The 18,710-nt window shown below is 49.8% G+C and overlaps 1 protein-coding gene across 1 annotated transcript; it reads right to left on the reverse strand.

Annotated features, from left to right (window-relative positions):
- Window positions 1-4,973: 4,973 nt before the first annotated feature.
- SPMAP2 (sperm microtubule associated protein 2) lies at window positions 4,974-12,250 on the reverse strand. Its single transcript, XM_074977938.1, has 6 exons — window positions 12,156-12,250; window positions 11,398-11,456; window positions 9,592-9,658; window positions 7,764-7,890; window positions 5,917-6,064; window positions 4,974-5,215 (listed from the first exon to the last, which is right to left on the reverse strand). Exons 1-6 carry the CDS (start codon window positions 12,248-12,250, stop codon window positions 4,974-4,976), a joined length of 738 nt encoding a protein of 245 aa, XP_074834039.1.
- Window positions 12,251-18,710: the final 6,460 nt, after the last annotated feature.

The following is an 18,710-nucleotide window of genomic DNA, read 5'->3' on the forward strand; positions in this document are numbered from 1 at the left end:
GGTTGCAGGGAGCAGACTGGGGCAGGAGGGGGGTTGGGAGGGGTTGGAGGGGCTGAAAGGGGAAGTTGAGGCAGGGGGGTCAGAGGGGGCTGGGAAGACGGGGTTGGGGTGGGGGGTTGGAGGGGAGCTGGGAGGGGAAGTTGAGGTTTTAGGGTGCTGGGAGGAGGGAGGCTGGGTTGGGGGGGGAGGTTGAGGCAGGGGGTCAGAGAGGGGCTGGGAAGACGGGGTTGGGGTGAGGGTTGAGGGGTTCGAGTGGGGAGATTGCATGGGGCTTGGGTGAGGTTATGGGTGGGAATCTGGCAGTGGGCTGGAGACACAGGTTGGCTAAGGGCTTGTAGGGGGAAATGATGGGCGGCTCAAGTGAATTAGGCTGGAGATGGAGACATGGGGACAGGAGGGAGTAACAATCTGGAAAAGCGAGGTGGAGTGTCTCAGGAATTGAGGCACTGGGACAGTGGGAGAAACAAGGGTGGGAAGAGGTTCAGGGCATGACTCGGAAGCGAGAGGGACACAAACTTTTGTTAGTGATCACAAAGTGGCAGTCTGCAGGTCAGGACACGTGTTCAAATCAAGACTGGAGGCTTCTCTGGAAGTTATATACTTCAGCCTTGTGCACGTTTTTGGCCTCAATACAGAAATAACTGCATGAAGTATAATGGCCTGTGTTATCCAAAGAGTCAGACAAGATGTTCTGTGACTTAGACTCTGTGATTAACAACATTCCAAAGACTGAGGTGGATCTGGAGGGCTGGATGAATAATTGAAGTCCAAACGGTCAGTTTTCTAAGGCTGAAGATTTAGGGGTTTGTTTTCAGTCTTGGTAGATAGTTGACAGGGCCATAGGCTAGGGAGGGGTAGTATGGGGCATTTTATCAAAACAATTAGAGGTAGGAACAGATTTTTAGATCATGTCCTTTCCCCATCCCACCCTAGGTGCATTTAGATTTAAACAGAAAAGGCCTGGGAAAATAAGCTTTGCCTGGAAAGGTCAGAAAAAAATTATTTCTGACTTTAGGACCTAGTCCCACAAAATGCCCAGCATCTTCCACTTCCAATGATTGCAAAGAACTCGGACCAGCTCAGCACCTAGGCCCTGCATAAGGAGATGTCACTCCAGTCCGTGGAGTGCCCAAAAACAGGCCATACATGGAAAGCATCTCTGTAAACACTACTTTTCTCAAACCGAATGGGCTTTACATTTGGACCAGTTCAAGTTGGAAGAGAAGTTTTGTGCTTTCTGTCTCGTAGAACTGTTCTTCCAGCCGACAGCTGGAGGAGGTTGGGAGGCTTTGTTGAAATGCAAGTGACCTTGTGGGGGTGCCATGAGCTGGATATAAAAAGTCTATTTTTCTGTTCTGGGACCCAACCCATCTCTGCGGCAGATCCACTGATTTTTGGCCCAGGAATTTGAATAACTTTTGAGCTAACAGTTTGGCTCAAACTTTGAAACAATTGAGTCCATTTCCAAAGATCAGTATAAACTTTAGAGGGATAAAAGCAGGATATTCACTGCTGGATTTGGGACACGTTTTTATGAGTTGTTTCCTGGGATCACTCACAGTGTAGGTCGGCACTGCCCACAGACAAAGGGAGGCACAAGGACCAACTGTTCATAAACTTGCATTTTGTACAGACTTGTGCCTGTAAAACTGTATCACTATTATGAGTGGAGAGTTCTGATTTACTAGCATTTTACTGCCACTTTTCATTGATGTAAAGGGCAACAGAAGGTGCTACATGGCAGAGATTCAAACCCTTGTCAGTTCTCTGAAGACCTGATAATCTTTTAAGGCCCTGTAAACACAAGAAAATTGTTCCTGTTTAACTAAATCAATTTAGGAACAAGTTTAGTGAAATTGGCTCAGCTATCTTACCTGAACACTCTTATTCCAGAACCCATATGCCAAAGCTCCCTGAATTGACTCCTTACCAATTTGAGCTAAATCACTGCAACCTTCTCTAAAATGAAGTATGTCTTATTTAGACAAGCACGAACATTTTCTAAAGCACCTATGTGACATAAGTGTCTAAGGCTTAGTCTACACTAGGCTGGTAAGTTGATTTCAGATACGCAATTCTACCCACGGCAATTGCATAGCGAGTATCGACATATCTGAAACTGACTTACCTAGCTGTCCTCATGTCCTTTCTCTCATCAGTCTCCCTTACTGCTTGCAATAGCAAGGGTACAGGGGTTGACTGCCAACCCCAGATTGATCGATTTCGTACGTCTCCACCAGACATGCAAAATCGAACTCCAGAAAATCGACCCTGAAAGGATCAATCTTCCCAGAAGTGTTGAAGTAGCCTAAATTTTATTGAAAGTCACTTAAGCATTATCCCCATTGGACAGAGGAGGAAACTGGGGCATAGGGCAGTGAGGTGACGTGCCTGGAGTAACCCAGCAGAAAAACGATAGAGCTCAAATCTCCAATGCCAGCCACTAGGCCAACCACAACAGGTGGGAGAGGAATATTGATAGAGGATAGACAAGTTATATACACACACACCCCCTGGATGTTTTTATACATAGAATATAATTTTATTTTTAAAGTATTGGGAAAAGGATAATGGTTAATTTCACTAGAAGTAGAGCGTAGAAAAGATAGGCTACTTGGGCTGAAGAGTATTCTGTCTTATGGCAACCTGTTGGTCAAAGATTCCTTGTGGTGGCTGTGCCAGCACTGAGCTCTCAGCTGTTACATGGATCCTTCAAGCTCTTTTTCATATGGTCACGAACTCCAGACTTCCACCACAAAACATCCAATGCAATCAGTTCCTGTTTAACCCACTGTGTCTCCAAGGCTTTCCATAGTAAGTGAGTCACCTGAGTCTTCTTGCAGCCAAAAGCTCAATTGCATTTCCTCGCAAAGAGAGTATTATTAAGGAGCCTGCACGGCTGGGGAGTAGAAGAGACATCGCTCTGCAACTTCACTGTTTTCTGAATGCTAGTAAAATGGTTTTGCTCAGGCTAGTTTCTCCTGAGGCTGTGCCCAGGGTTGCCACGAACAAAAAAGATTCAGCTGCAAAGATGTGCTTCTGGAAGTTCGTTAGCATTTAGCTGTTGCAGAAGGACTTCAAACCAGGCATCCCAGCAATTTGTTTCTTGTTCATTTTCACTCATGCATTTGAACTCAGGAAGCAAAGCATTATCGAGTGTTTCTGAAGTGAGGGTGGTGGCCCTTGAGCTAAGAGCTAGGGCACTTCAGCAGACCTTTATCCCATGGCAGAGCATATCAGTCTAGTGCTATTTGAATGCATCCACCAGATTACACCCACTGGTCATTCAATATAAAATGTACCCAACCAAGGATTGTTTCTAAACCCATTTCTAAAAGAATCATTGCTTCCACTTACTCCTGTCCATGTTATAGCTATAGGATTGTCACGGTGAAAGCAGAGACGTTTAGATTTTTGGAGCAGGACAGTAGCTGGGCGACCTATTCGGTTCCCTGAATTTAATTCTTTTTTCTCTTTGGGATTTTCCCAGGAGTGGACGTATCCATTTTGTTTGTCATTCACCATGAATGGAATCCAAGTGACCTTGTGGTGGTGCCATGAGCTGGATATAAAAAGTCTATTTTTCTGTTCTGGGACCCAACCCACCTCTGGGGCAGATCCACTGATTTTTGGCCCAGGAATCTGAATAACGTTTGGGCTAACAGTTTGACTCAAACTTTGAAACAAATGAGTCCATTTCCGAAGAGCGGTATAAACTTTAGAGGGCTAAAAGCAGGATATTCGCTGCTGGGTTTGGGACACGTTTTTATGAGTTGTTTTCTGGGATCACTCACATGTGGGTAGGCACAGTCTGCAGACACAAGGAGGTTCCTGGGAACGGACTTCAGGCTGCAGGCTGTTCGCCCGCTATTGGCCAAGCTAGTGCTCTGAGACCTGGCTGGCTGGAATCTGCAGGGTGGAATTAGTTATTGCTTCCACTGCTTGCCTGATTGACCCAGATACCTTCAAAGTGCATTCAGGCCAGCAGCATGAGCACATGGGGCACAAATATCTGTGCAACTATGCATTTGCCTTATGACATTTTCCCTTCTCTGGAATATTCTTAAAACCAAACTTTGCTGACACAAATGTTTGGCTAGAAGGGGGCGTAGGCACCATAGAATCATAGAACATAGAATCATAGAACACTAGGACTGGAAGGGACCTCAAGAAGCCATCGAGTCCAGCCCCCTGCCCCAATGGCAGAACCAAATACTATCTAAACCATCCCTGATAGACGTCTGTCTAACCTGTTCTTAGATATCTCCTGCGATGGAGATTCCACAACCTCCCTTGGCGATTTATTCCACTGTTTGACCACCCTGACAGTTAGGAACTTCTTCCTAATGTCCAACCTAAACCTCCCTTGCTGCAGTTTAAGCCCGTTGCCTCTTGTTCTAACCTCAGAGGCCAAGAAGAACAAGTTTTCTCCCTCCTCCTTATGACTCCCTTTTAGATACCTGAAAACCACTATCATGTCCCCCCTCAATCTTCTCTTTTCCAAACTAAACAAGCCCAATTCTTTCAACCTTTTTTCATAGGTCACATTCTCTAGACCTTTAATCATTTTTGTCCCTCTTTTCTGGACCCTCTCTAGTTTCTTCACATCTTTTTTGAACTGCGGTGCCCAGAACTGGACACAATTCACAAGTTGTACTGCAATCAGTACCCCTCTGCAGCATTCACCCTAAAGGTGGGTGCAGTGAACAAAGATAGACCACAGGGCAGCCCTGCCATTGAAGACTGCAAAGCCAACAGATGGCTTGGTGCTCTCAGAGGTTCAGTGCATGCATGGGGGGATGGGGTGGACGTTCCGCCCAACTAGTCCTTTCCTAGTGCAATTGGCTGGTTCAGTCACAATATGTAGCAACCTACTGCAACGAACCCTGAACACACAACACATGGGGGCTGCGTTGCAGGAAGTTTAATGTGCAAGTGAACTCAGGCAAAGCCAATCCAGAAGAGCCCCAAACTTACAACCCCTTCTTTCTTACTCTTCGAGGGATGCTCAGTTCCTGCAGTCGAGGGCTCGCCTCTGCATGCAAGGCAGCCCTGGAGATCCTGTACGGGTCATAGCCCTCGAAGATCTGCTTGCGGACCTTGGGGTGGGCGAGCTCAGAGAGCCTTGCTGACATGATGGTGTTCCTGGCGCCTGCAGACACGGGCCACCGGACTGGTTTGTCGTGGAGGTAGGAAGGGTGCTCTGTTTTCGGCCCTGCAAGAGCAGAGCAGTGGGGAAAGAGAGAGAAGCTGCTTTATGTTTAAATCTGAGGCTCAGCCCTGGGAAATAACTTGATGTCTGTATTCTGCTGGCTGTCTCTAGAAGGAGAAACTCAAGGCATTTTACAGGCCTGGGAGGCAGGTGGGTTACCCCTATTTTGTGGATGGAAGAAGCGTCCAAGCTCACACATTGGTTCAACTGCAGAGCTTCTTTCTAGAACCTGGATCTTCTGTCGCCCCTGGTTCTGTGATCTGACCCCTAGAGAATGCTCCTCCCAACAACACCGTTAGTATGTACTAGTTCTACAGACCCTGTTCCATCCTGGATTCTCGATGCGACATTTTAAAACCATGAGCTTTGGAGGGATGTTGGCTCAGACCAGCCCATGGAGTGGAGAGGAGCTCTCTGCCTTTGGCTGAGCAGGAGGGGAGGGCTCTGGTTTTGATTCTGGGTTTGATCGTTGGCAGCTTATTCCCCCAGGCACACAGGCAGTGGGGACCCCGAGGAAGGCAGGAGAAGCTACACAGCCTTGGGAGGGCACAAGGAGCTTTGTTTGGAAAGTTGTTTTCCCCAGACTCAGATGTTTATCTAAAAGAGTTTTCTCTCTTTTGCTGCACAGCCCTGGGGTGCAGCAGGAGCAAACTGGAGGCGAAAGGCCTGCACCTGTCAACAAAGAGGGGAGTAAGGTCTCTTACGGGCTAAGTATTGAGTTCTGGTGAGTTGTGAGATGCTTCTTGGAGTCACAGGTGGCGTGTTCACCCTGGCTGAGAAGTCCCGTTTCTTTGGTATAGCCAGATGGATGGTTCGTTCCTGGGCTGTGGCAGCCATCGCTCCTCTACTCACCTGAAACCAAAGTGCTTAGACTTAAGATCAAGTCACATCGGAATTCCTCCAGCTCCCCCAGCTGTAGATTTTTCTTTGAAGTGATGCATTTTTGCTTTGCAGTTCCCCGGTGGTGCAGGGTGTGCCCATTTGGAACAGTATATCTTTAATAGGATCAGCTCAACATATCAGGGCAGCCTGCAGACTTTGTACTAAGCCAGGGCTGAGCAACTTTTTTACATCCAGCCCCCTCTTTTCTTCCCTGCAACCTTCAATGTCATCCAAACTGATGAAAATTTCAGTTACGTTCATATGAAAGAAGAAAACTTTTGCCAAATGTGAGAAAATAAGGCTGTAGAAATGTAAAAACTTCATGAATCGCTCTAGAAATGTGAATACACATGAAAGCAGGAAACAATTTCAACATTTTTAATGAGATGGATGAGCCTCAGAACCCAGTAGCTGATTGTGTTGCACTGCCCCTCCCCCTGCACTTACAAACCCCCCCCACTTTCCTTACCCCGGGACTAAGCCAATGACTTTCTATGTGACAAAGAATAAGTAACGCAACCCAGACAGGAAACTGAATAAAGGTGAAAAAAGCAAAACTTCTCTCAAAAACTCAGTGTTGCTTTCGCACTGACTTTTCCCCAGTCAAGAAAAAAAATGGAATATAAATGTGAATTGTGAGTTTCCAAGATTATAGTTATTCTGGGCAACTAGCAGCAGATGTCACGTTAATGTAGCAGCTATCCATGCATGTAACATGTGAAAGTGTACCACACAAAGCTGTGACGACATGCCAGCTGCCATGCAGCCCTCTTCATGTGCCTTTCCTCCAACTTCCCCCGCTACCAAACGTACCCTATACTTGTAAACCTGCAAAGAGATTTGCTCAGAGACATTCAAACATTAAAGAGAGATTATGTTTTCCTGGGGTTTATTGCCTGCAAATTATCGTGCCTACCTGGGGCCCTGTAGAAATGATGACTTGTCCTTGCTGTCTGCTGTGCCACTGTTAAACTGCTAACATGCTCTTCGTTATTTGACCCCGTGGCCCTATTCTCTTCCTACAGGATATGAAGGGCCTGATTCTTCATTGCCTTGCACCTCCCAGTGCAGAGTGGTTGTGAAACGCTACACTTAGCACAGCAGAGCCCTGGTCCTCGGCTGGGATTTGGAGATGCTACCACTTAACCATATATCGAAAAGGGGAGGTAATGTGGTCTCGTGTCTGAAGTCTTGGACTTTGTTACCAACCGGCCATGCAACTTGGACAAAACACTTCAGTGCTCTGTGCCTCAGTTTCTCCTTCTACCCCATTGCTTGTGAGCTCTTCCAGGCAGGGACTGTCTTTCACCATATGTCTGCGCAGCAGCTAGTACAATCTCAGCTGAGGCCTCTAAGTGCTGTTAGTTCGTAAGAATAATAATTTTACAGCCATTTCGCACTGGCGCAAATGAATGCACAAGGCAGGCAGACAGCAAAAGTGAATCACGGACAAAATTATCCACCCTGCGAGAAATGGAGAAATGGAGGCTGTAGAGTCTGGTGATTGAAAATGTTATGGCAAATGCTGGCAAGCAGGGATAAAACCCTAATATACACAAATGCATGCACACACATAAATACCCCTGCTGTCAATAGGGAGTCTCTGTCAACTACGGTGAACCTGGCAGACTGTGGGGTAACAGATTCACAACACCACCACGGTACATACCACGGTGCAGACAGGGCGGTCGACTTCCCAGGCACTGTTGATGAGTTTTGGCTGCGCCAGCTCCTTCAGTCTGGGGGAAGCCACAGCATGTTTGGAGGCAGTGCTCATGGGCCAGACTGGGGAGGGCCTGTGTTCAGCAGAAGAGGGAAGGGGGGTGATTTAGTTTGGAATGCAGCCACCTCTGGAGTAGAGTGGGGTAGGGACTGAACAGCACACAGCAATGCTATAGCGATCTAGGGCGGGAGGTGCAACCCCAAGGTGTTTGCTAGAGGCCACCCCTACCACCGCTGCACCTGGCCATTCCTGCTTGGCTTGCACCAGCTGAGATGCTCACAAGTCAAATGGGGCCCACTGTTGGTGCTTTTGTAGCCTGCATCCTCCCTGCAAAATTGTGGTCACCAAAAGTTAGGTCAGGTTAGGCTTCTGAAAGGCAGCAACTGATGTAAGCAAGGCACTGTCTACGTGGACACTGCATTGACTTAGCTACACCAAGCTAAGCCGACCTATGTCTCTTACAGAGGTATTGTTAGTCGGTTGGTGTTGCAGGTAAGTGGCATTGCTGGGAGTGAGATTTAGTGTAGACACAGAGCTCACTTGATGTCAACTGCCTGATGTTGATCGAATTCGGTAGTGTAGACCAGGGTTCTCGTTCAGTGTTTCCTCTATTGTGTTTTCCATCCATGTGCAGAATAAATTTTGTTATGTGCACCAAGGCATGTGCAGAGGTGCACCACCATTAGAAAAACACACGCTGCCAGCTGTGGGTGCTCTGCTAATCTGCTGGGTGGCATTTGACTGTCCCCTGGGTGGCTGCCCAAGTGCTCAGCTTACAGGGAGTGCTTCCAGTGTCACAAACTCTAGATCAGGGGTCAGCAACCCCCGACTCGGGTGCCAAGGGTGGCACGTGAGACAATTTTCATTGGCGTGCAAGGCGGGAGTTCAGCCCCAACTCTCTTCCCCCACACTGCCAGCAGCTTGCTCAAAGCCACGCTGACCTGCGGATTAACAAAAGACCAGCTAATGCCAGCAACCACCACCTACATGGGAAAGTGCTGCATCTTCATTTATTTATGAATGAAGCTGTTGTAAGTAGGACTATTAATGACTTGAAAAAGTATCACTGGCACTTGGACCATCCATAGAGGTCAAAAGGTCAAATTTCAGCCCCCTCACTTCAGAAAGGTTGCTGACCCCTGCTTTAGGTTGACATTCCTATGAGCACCTCAACCAGAAACAGTCAACTGGCCATATGAGAGACAAATTTAGCTATTTTGGGGATAACAAATCATCCATGAATCATCCCCGATTTCCATGCGTCTGTCCATATTTGTCCATGTGTGCCATCCCTGCCCACCACCTTCAAGCCAGAAAGTATGTCTTCCAGCTTCAGGCATAGTCACTGCAGACCAGTGTTCCCGCTAACGTTTCCCATCCAAGTGCAGAATAAATGTTGTTATGTGCACCAAGACATATAGACATGTACACCACCAGTATAGTCACATGCTGCCGGCTGTGGGCTCTCTGCTAATCATCTGAGCAGCACCTGAATCTCTCCTGGTCCGCTGCCCAAACACTCAGCTTCCAGGGAATGCTGTTTCAGACACGTAAATGATTGTGCTAAACTTCATGAAACAGGATTCATCTCTCCCTCTGCCGATCTATGTACTGATACAACTTATAGTAACAGTGGCTGGCCAGAGACACATAATGAAGAATGTGATCTTAAAGAAAACAAAATTCATTAAAACATTCCTGTCCCAGAATTTTAATGGTTTTGCAGGTGGACCCTTATGTACAACCAAACTCATTCTAATCCGTTTGTCCCTACCTGTTTTCTTCCAATCCTCGGTCGACCTTTTTGGATTGAGAAAGTTCTTCCTGCCTTGGCGTTAAGACTGGAGAGGAGGAAAAGCAAACTGTGATGCACAGAGCTTTTTCTGAAGGCGTTCCATCCCCTTTGCCATCCAACCTCCCAGGGAAGACACGAATGAGGTTTCTGCTGCGAGATATTCACCGCTTGGGCCGGCAGGCAGTTGGGAGCAAGGGAGACAAGGTAATCCCTGACTCTGAGGGTCAGATTTTTAAAAACGGCATGTCGGGCGCTGCGGCCTTTGCAAATCTGGCCTCATATATGCCTGCTGAAGCACTCGCCAATCTGGCACCCAGCCCAACCCTTAAACATGACACACCACCTCCTTTTGCGGACGAAGCAGCGGGCCGGATAGCCTCTGCAGTGAACTCCTCTCTAGCCCTGAGCTGAAAGGATAGTGTCTTGTCGACTGTAGCCCGGGAAGATTTAGGACAAGAGCCTCCAAAACATTTGGGCACCAACTCCCCTTCATTTCCAGGGGCGAAAATGACCTCGTTAGCCACGTGACACGGGCAGACCTCTGGAAAGGCCACTTTTAGCTCACTCGTGGGCCGGCGTGACGACACTGGCTTCCAGGTTGGCTTCTCGAAGGCGCAGTGCTTGAGTGTGTGTGTGACGTGAGGCACAGAAAAGTTTGCTTCTTCCCAGTGCTAGCCCACTGGGTCGATTCTGACCACTGAGCATCCTAACATGCAGCTGACGTCCACTGTGAGGTTAAGATTAGATTCCAGCGCGCTGGCGGGCAACCTGCAGCCCGTGGGCCACGTGCAGTGTGTTGGTGTTACGTGCGGCAGGGTAGCCAGTAGTGGCGACTGGTTCCAGGGAGGTGGGGAGAGGAACCAGCCCCATGCTCCGCCCCGCCCTGCCCCTGCTCCGCCCCCTTTCCCATCCCTGCCCGCCATTTCCAGGGGGTGTGGGGCACAGTCCCACACCTCCCCCTGAGCAGCACGGCCCAAGAACACCAACTAGGAAGCTTGCTGTTCTCTAGGGCTGCGCCACTCCAGGGGAGGGATGGGATCACCCCTGCATGGCACTGACAGTGAGTGTGGGTGGGGGGGTGCAGACTAGGGGTGCCTATAACCCCCACTCTCTCTCCCCTCCCACATCACGCTGGTTCCCAGATACCGCTTGTTTCCAGCCACATCGTTTTTTTCCTCCCAGGGTCAAAGTGACCCGCATGGGACACAAGGACACACGATGCGAGGAGCATGCAGGTGGTACGCGGAATTGCCTGACAGAGCCGTGCACCCCCTCTGTATCCAATCAAAGCCTCGCTACAGGGCAGTGGGCACACCCTGCAAATTCCAGGTCCACCAGCACAGTGAGGAAAACTGCCCTGTCCCAGGAGATCGTCTGGGTTACGCCAGTTTCGTGACCCGCTCACTAGCTGAGGTGGCCCATCCCTGCTCTGGTGGAAAGAGACATACAGTAGACTTCAGCACTGGGTTTTAAAGAGCCCGGCTTCATGAGCAATGCATGATACAAGCCCAGGAGATTGTACGCTCTCTGAGCAGTGTGTGTCCTTGTTGACTAAAGACGCCCTCTCTTCCGGGGCCTGGACTAAGAACAACTTATTTCTGAGGCCAGCAAACATCCTACACATGGCGATGACTTTCAGGCATACCAGACCAACAGAGGGGAAAGAACTGGGTGCTTTTGCCAGTCCCCTGAGCTACCCACTGCCCCTAGATCTCCCAGTCAGCCTGGTTTTCAATCATACAGAATTGCTGGTTAATTTCTCACACAGCAAAATTGTCATCTTACCAGGAACAGTGACTCTGTGGGTCTTGGAAGGCAGTTTATCCGTCCAGTATACTGAAACCCTGCAATAATAACCCAATGCATGGGAGTCTGTTAACAGAAAACATGAAACATTATCCCCATTCTTCTCAACACAGGCCCTTGCCTTTGCCTTGTGCAGAATAAATTTTGTTATGTGCATTGAGGCATGTACAGATGTGCACCACCCATAGAAACACAGGCTGTCTGCTGTGGGTGGCGATGGGCACTCTACTAGCCAGCTGAGTGGCATTTGAATCTCTCCAGGGTGGCTGTCCAGGTGCTCAGCTTACAGGAAACAGTGGTCTGGATGCACAGTTCTATTCCCACCTACTCGGTTGATATGTTACGTACCCTTTGGGAAGTCACTTTGCTTCTCTGTGCCAGTTTCCCTCTCAATAAAATAATGGTAATCAATATTAATTATCTGCCTTAAGCAGCTGTGTATGTGCGAAACATTATTACTTCAGGCAAAGAGTAACAGGCCCAGAGAATATGCTGGTAATGGGAGCAGGATGTTAAATGAATCCAAGAGTTGCCTAAAACCATATTTTTGTCTCACCCGCACCAGATTGACTCCAGAGTCAGTCCACTGCAGCCAAAGGAGCGACTCCAGATTTACACCGGTGTACAGCAGAGCAGAATCGGATGCCTAGGCTTGTTCTGGGTCAAAGCGGTGAGAAAGCGGAACGACCAGGCTGAGATCACCCTTAAAATCAGGAATGGGGCAAAACCGCACTCACCTGTTGCAGACAATCTGGTGATTGACTTTTGGCCGGGCAAGATAACTGATGCGTCTCTCCTTGGTGGCGTCCCATGCCTGGACATGAGTTACCATAGCAATCGGCTTCCTGGAAATGCTCCAGGGCTTCGATGCATCCAGATGCCAGCTTCGGGCTACTGCATATCTGAGCAAGAGACTTTTGAGATGAGGAGATTAACACCTGGGGAATCTAAAAGCTCTTAGGGTAAAAGACACTCTGCTGCTACCTTGAATTTAGCCCCATGGAGATCATGTCAGACAATTAAAGGGTGACAGAATCAATACTGCTCCCAATATATGTCTTTTATTACATGTTTGTACAGCCCCTAGCGCAATACAGCCTTGATCCATGACAAGATTCTTGAGGTCAGTGGTTCCCAACCTGGGGTCCGCAGACCTCTGGGAGCTGGCAAGGGTGTTGCAGGGTATCCATTAAAAAAATAAAAGATAAATAATAATTATCATAGAAAATAAGTTTTAAATAAATTGCAGTGTTACCATCAATTATTTTTAAATTAAATACCTTCCAATCATGTTATTAATCACAGTTTGAAAATCTATACTGCGGTTTCCTCTCTCATTTAATGAAGTGTACAGAGCAGCTAGGATTGGCTTTGATGGGGGTCTGTGAAAGTTTCATGTGGGGGGTGATTAGGGGCTGTCAATGGTTTGGGGGGATGATTGGGGGTCTGTGAACCATTTGCAGGGGATAATTGGGAGTAGACACGAGTGCAAAGGTTGGGAACCACTGGTCTAGATGAATCAGCTACAGAATAAATACAATAATATGTATCACTTATACCATAGAAGAATTATTATATTTATTAGCGTATGTAACAACATCTATGTTGTAAATTCTAAGGAACCACTGTACTGTAGCCACCTAGCTTGCCCCCTGGCACAACGCAGACCCTAGAACTTTCTCAACTTAATTTCCAGGGTGGAGCTTCCAGACAACCACTATCTTACAGTTTACTGTTATTAAACATTTCATGTTCAAAGGCCGGAGTGCAGTCCGATATTTGTTCATCTGCATAACCGGGGCAGTAATTACCTAGCTCCATCCTACGGCCCATGTTTTCCTATCAGACTAAAGAGGCTAAAACACGCATGATTAAAACAACGATTAAGGTCATAGAGGGTTTGTTGGTAACACACGATTGTGTCATTGCCAGGCCACTCCAGTTGCAACAGTCTCTTGTGGGGTGTCATGTGCCCCTGCAGCCCACCAGAGGGGAAGTCTTGAGTGGCTGCCTTAAAACCAGTTCCACTGCTTACCGTGCTAGCCATCAGGAGAACGCGGCACGCAGGGGTGAGATCTTGGCCGCACTGAAGTTAATGGCAAAACTCCCACTGACTTCAGTGGGGCTCGAGTTTCACGCCAGACTGTCTTCCCACCACGCCTGGGGCTGAGTGGGGCCTGACGCACCACCTCTGGCTGGAGTCCCACAAACATCCGTGCTCCTATCTATCGGATTATTTACTCTCCCACTGTCCTTGCTGTGGCTCCTCCCTCCATCCCGCCTGCCTGCCCTTCCATTGGTCCTGTGTGCTGCTGCCACCATGTACCTGGCCTGGTCCTCTGAAAGTCTGCCATGGAACACCCAGCGATGCAGACAGGTGGTTGCTACGGGAAGGAGAACTGCACCTTCTGTTTCCATGGGAACACCAGGCTGAGGGAAGGTTTCTCATTATGGCCTCGTGGTTTGGGGACTGTAACTTGGGATCAGCTCCGCCACTGCCTTCCTAGGAAACCTTGGTCATGTCACTTAAACCACGCTCCCTCTAACTTTTTTCCTCCCATGTGCAGAAAATTTTTTATGTGCACCAAGGCATGTGTGGCTGTGCACCACCCTTAGGAACACGTTGCCAGCTATGGGCGCTCTGCAAATCAGCTGGACAATACCTGACTCTCCTCCGGGTAACCACCCAAGCATTCAGTTTACAGGGAGCACTGCTCCGTGTGCCTGGTTTCCCTCCCACCATTGTCTACTGAGCTATGTGGGATGGGGGCTGAATCTTCCTCTGTGTCCATGCAGCACCCAGCACTACAGAGCCCCACTGGGCTAAGCCCAGCATAGGGAAAGGCTGTCTCTGCCCTGACAAGCCCATGCACTAAGCAATGCTGCTCTACCTCAATCAGGCGGGAGTGGAAACCCACAGGAAGCCAGAGGTGTATGATTAGCCCCTGGGTAAGGAGCTGGGGTGAGGCCCAGTGCCTCAGCAGCGTGTGCCCAGGCTCAGGGAGCTGTTCCTTCACCTGGTGCTGAAACCCCACCCCATGCACGCAGAGGCCACATTAAGACATGAACCCCTCCTGCTGCTAGAACACGGATTCCCAGGACGCAAACATGGGTCACCCTTAGATTTTCCAAGGGTCACTGGCTGGGCATCTCCAAGTCACATGTGGCTCTTTGAGGGGCCCTTTGCAGCTCCCACTGCTCATTCCTCCAGCTCCCAGGCCCTGCCCTGCCCTGCTAAAATGGAACTCAGCTGACCTGCTTTCATGGCCGTCAGGAGGGTGGAAGGGGGTCAGAGGGCTGAGGGGGAGTTGAGGCAGCGGCAGCCCGGCGAAGGAGTGACAGGAGGCAGCAGCGGCACTCATATGAGGTAATTGGGGGGGTGTTTTGGGGCTGCGAGGGGTTTAAGCCTGGGGGCGGAGGGGGAAAAATTTCAAGATTTAAAAAAAACTTTCCCTGGGGAGAACACCCTTCCCCTTCCCCGCCTCCATTGTTGAACTGCCTGAGGTCAAAGTCCTCCTGAATTGTCAGGCTGGGGTGCCGTCTTGAAAAGGCTGGAAACTGCTGTGGTAGAGGGTCCTGCACTGCTTCCTAACTATCCATCAGCCGGTTTCTGGGTTCAGCCTCCCGCCTCCCCTTCGCCCTGTGTCAATAAATGGCCCCTTCCCGCAGTGAGATTCCCTCTCACCAGAGAATGACCCTGCCCCAGGCTCCGTCCTGCTGAAGGTATTTCAACGCCAGCAGTTCTTCACCTGAGGGCCCAGCCCCCTGGCGTCTGCAGCAGGGCTTAGCTCAGCTTCCCTTTATCCCAGGAAGGAGGGTGAACTTTTCACACCGAGCAGTACTGCTGGGTATACCTCCAGTTCAGTGGGGGGCCAGGCCTGATGCTTTGGGGGGATGGGACGGTAAACACGACCCCTTTTCCCACAGCTGGGCCAAACAGACAGGGCTGTAGCCACATCCTCCACATCCAGAGTCAATTAAGGCTGCAGGTGGCGGTCACAATACCTCAAGCATCCTATGGACTCCAGCTCTCCCTGACAGTCAAGGGAGGCAAAGCCTTGTTTGGCATCTCGACAGCCCCTGATACAAGGGGCGTCTTGCTCCAGGCCGAGGGGGCTGCAATACACACAACAAAAACAATAGTCCCAAACCCCTGTCCCTGCTCGAATCCACTGGCCACTCCATTTCTTTCTGTAAATCCAGCCTTACTCATCCATCAGAAAACCCATCCCCACCCTCCAGTGCTGCGCTCAGCTGTCTTGCCTGGCAGCATATGTTTTCATTTGTGGCCCACAGGACAGGGCCCTGGACCAGAGTCCCATCAACTTTTTCCATCCATGTGCAGAATAATTTTTCTTATGTTCAGATGCGCACCACCCAGGAAAACATGCTGCTGGCCATGGGTGGTGGTGGGCATTCTGTTAATCAGCTCCCCTCTGAAGCTCTCCTGGGCAGCCATCCAAGCACTCAGCTGACAGGGAATGCTGCCCTGGACATGTTCTCAAGAGATCTGGGTTCTGATTCTGGCTCAGTCTCTGGTCTGTGAATTAAATAGCTTCTCTTCCATAAGGTGAGCTAACCCCAAGGTCCCTGGAGATTCAGAGAGCACAAAGGACCAAACCCCACGTAGCTAATAAGTCAGTAGATGAGCAAGCTACTAGGCACAGGTCCTGATGGGAGTCACCAGGCCCAATTCTCTTACCACGGGCAACTCACAGCAGAATCAGTTTCCTTCCCACCCCCAAATGCAAATTCTCTGCAGGAACTGGGGCCAAATGTTAGGGTTGTGCAGTGTTAGCCTGCAGCTCTCAGGGGCTCTGCTCTGCCTCCCAATCCTGCTCCAGCAGGGGAGAGATGCGGCTGGCATGTGTACCAGTGGCTGGGCGGTAACTCACAGACATTGGGGGCAGCATTGCTTTGCAGGGCCTTGCCTTCAGGCCAGGGTTCCCTCTAATTTTTCCCATCATGGATGGAATAAATTTTGTTAAGTGCACCAGGAGAAATCCACGCTACCACCTGTGGGCGCTCAGCTAATCAGCTGGGCAGCACCTGCCTTTCTCCTGGGTGGCTGCCCAAGTGCTCAGCTTACAGGGAACACTGCTCAGGACTGAAGCACATGCTCCACTGTCTCTGCTGTGCTTGTCCCTGAGGAAGCTGTCAAACCTCCTGCAAAATCGTGCACTGCTTATTGTGCAATCCAGCAGCCACCGGGGCTAAGCTGAGACCGTCAAGACCCCATGGTACTCGCACCTAGACCCTCTCAACCAAAGCCTGGCATCCCCGTATCTCCACCCTTTCAATCCCAGATCCACGGCCCCCGTAAACCCACGCTTCCATGCACAGAAGGCCATCAGCCCAGCTGGTCCCCTCCCCTCCCGTCACACCACGTCACAGTGCAGGACGACCTTAGCCAAGTCCTTGCTTGACTTCTTCCCAAACTTTTTCCACTCCCCCGCCCCTGCTGTCTCTCCGAATGACTCACTGGACCCAAGGGCTAATCAGGAAATTGATTTAGTATTCAGAGGTTGCTCTGTAATGAGCAAAGGACATTCTCCCCTCCCTCTGCCTCACAGCCCAGACCAGGTAATTAAAACCAGGCTGGGAGTCATTCCCGCCTGGGTGATAGATGCATATGCTAATAAGCAGAAAGGAACGCCTTGCAATTTTCTCCCAGACTAAGTCTCGGTGGCCACCCGCCTGTCTCTGCATCTACCTCCTGCTTTGCCTAATTCCAGTAAAGGCAGGCGGGGATGAGGCATGGTTTTAATTTGCAAGGCAAAGAGAGCACCCATTAGTTATTTGGATTAATCACTGTGAGCGGCCTGATGGTGGCTTGAATCAAAGGGGAGAGACGCCCTACTCTGATCTGATCTGGACACATCTTCTCAACCTGAGGGGCAGGTGGAAAAAGCAGCAGAGGCAGCAAAAGGTGGAAGGTGAAAGAGTATGTCAAAGTCAGAGCTCCCTCTGTTTTTCCACCCATGGGCAGAATAAATTTTGTTCCATGCACTGAGGCATACACATGTGCACCACCAATAGAAACACACACTGCCCTCTGTGGGTGCTCTGCTAATCAGTAGGGTGATACTCAAACCTGTCCTAGATGGCTGCCCAAATGCTCAGATTATGGGGAACGCTGCTCAGCACCCAGCATTGCTGTGACCGGGAGCTGCTGGGCGTCTGTCACCGCTGAAATGCAGGCCACTGTTTTACTGTACTCACCTCCCGGCCACAGGATAAAGGAGCCAGTGGGATTGCTGAGTTGGGCTTCACATTAGATCTGGGAACTGCAGATGTATGCGCGCTACGGTGGTAGTTTTTTAAAAAGTTATTTTTATCGACAGTTTTATTACAAAACCAGACTGATGGAGTCAGTTGGGTCCAGTAATAGCATAAATGTGTTGCTGTTGCAGAGCCTGTCCTATAACTGTTGCCTTCCCTGCCTAAAGTAAGTAAATTTAAGCAGCTTCGTAACCATCACATGAAAGTTATCTGCAACGTGTCCCTCTCTCACTTGTGTTTTATGGTTCTCTCTCTTTCTGTCCAATTGCCAAGCGAAGCCCCAGGCCCACCATGCCGGGCTTCACGACTGTCGGGCTCGGGGATTTCCTGGTTTGGGGTGGGAGGGTTGTTCTTCCTGGGAGCAGTGGGAATGTACCTGGGGATGTGATGTATCATCCAAATAACCGGCAGTCCTGCAGCACCTTAAAGACTAACAAACATATCAGACCTTGGAGGTTTTGTGGGTAAGACCCACTTCTTCAGACGGTTGGAGTCGAAGATTGAATCCTTCAGGAATCGGACGAAGTGGGTCTTACCCACAAGAACTGATTACCGAATAAATGTGTTAGTCTTGAAGGCGCTACAGGCCTGCTCATAGTTTGTGAAACTGCAGACTAACACGGCGGCCTGCTCTGGGGCTAGAGTATCTCACAGTCAAGGTTGTGGTCTTCCTCTGGGGCAGTGCCAGGGGGCTGAGAAAAATGACCTCAGAGGGCATGAGGCACAAGGTGATTGTGTTCCATTGACATCAGCGGCTGATACCGCTCAAGAGCTGGCCCCAGACAGGCAGCAGGAGGAGGCAAAGAACCAGGCCGGGGGGCATTTGGAGAGCAGAGCTCAAGGAGCAGCGCACCTGGGCTGGCAGCGCGGCCGAAGGGACCCTGCCTGGGATCTGGAGCCCTGTAGTACGAGGCTTCTTACGGGAGCAGGAGAGCGCAGTGTGTCCTGTCTCGTCACAGGGCTGCGCTGAGCCATCAGGGTTCTGCCTGGCCACCTGCAGGCGGGGAGGG

This window comes from Carettochelys insculpta, chromosome 27 (genome assembly GCF_033958435.1).
Source record: "Carettochelys insculpta isolate YL-2023 chromosome 27, ASM3395843v1, whole genome shotgun sequence".
Lineage (NCBI taxonomy): Eukaryota > Metazoa > Chordata > Testudines > Carettochelyidae > Carettochelys > Carettochelys insculpta.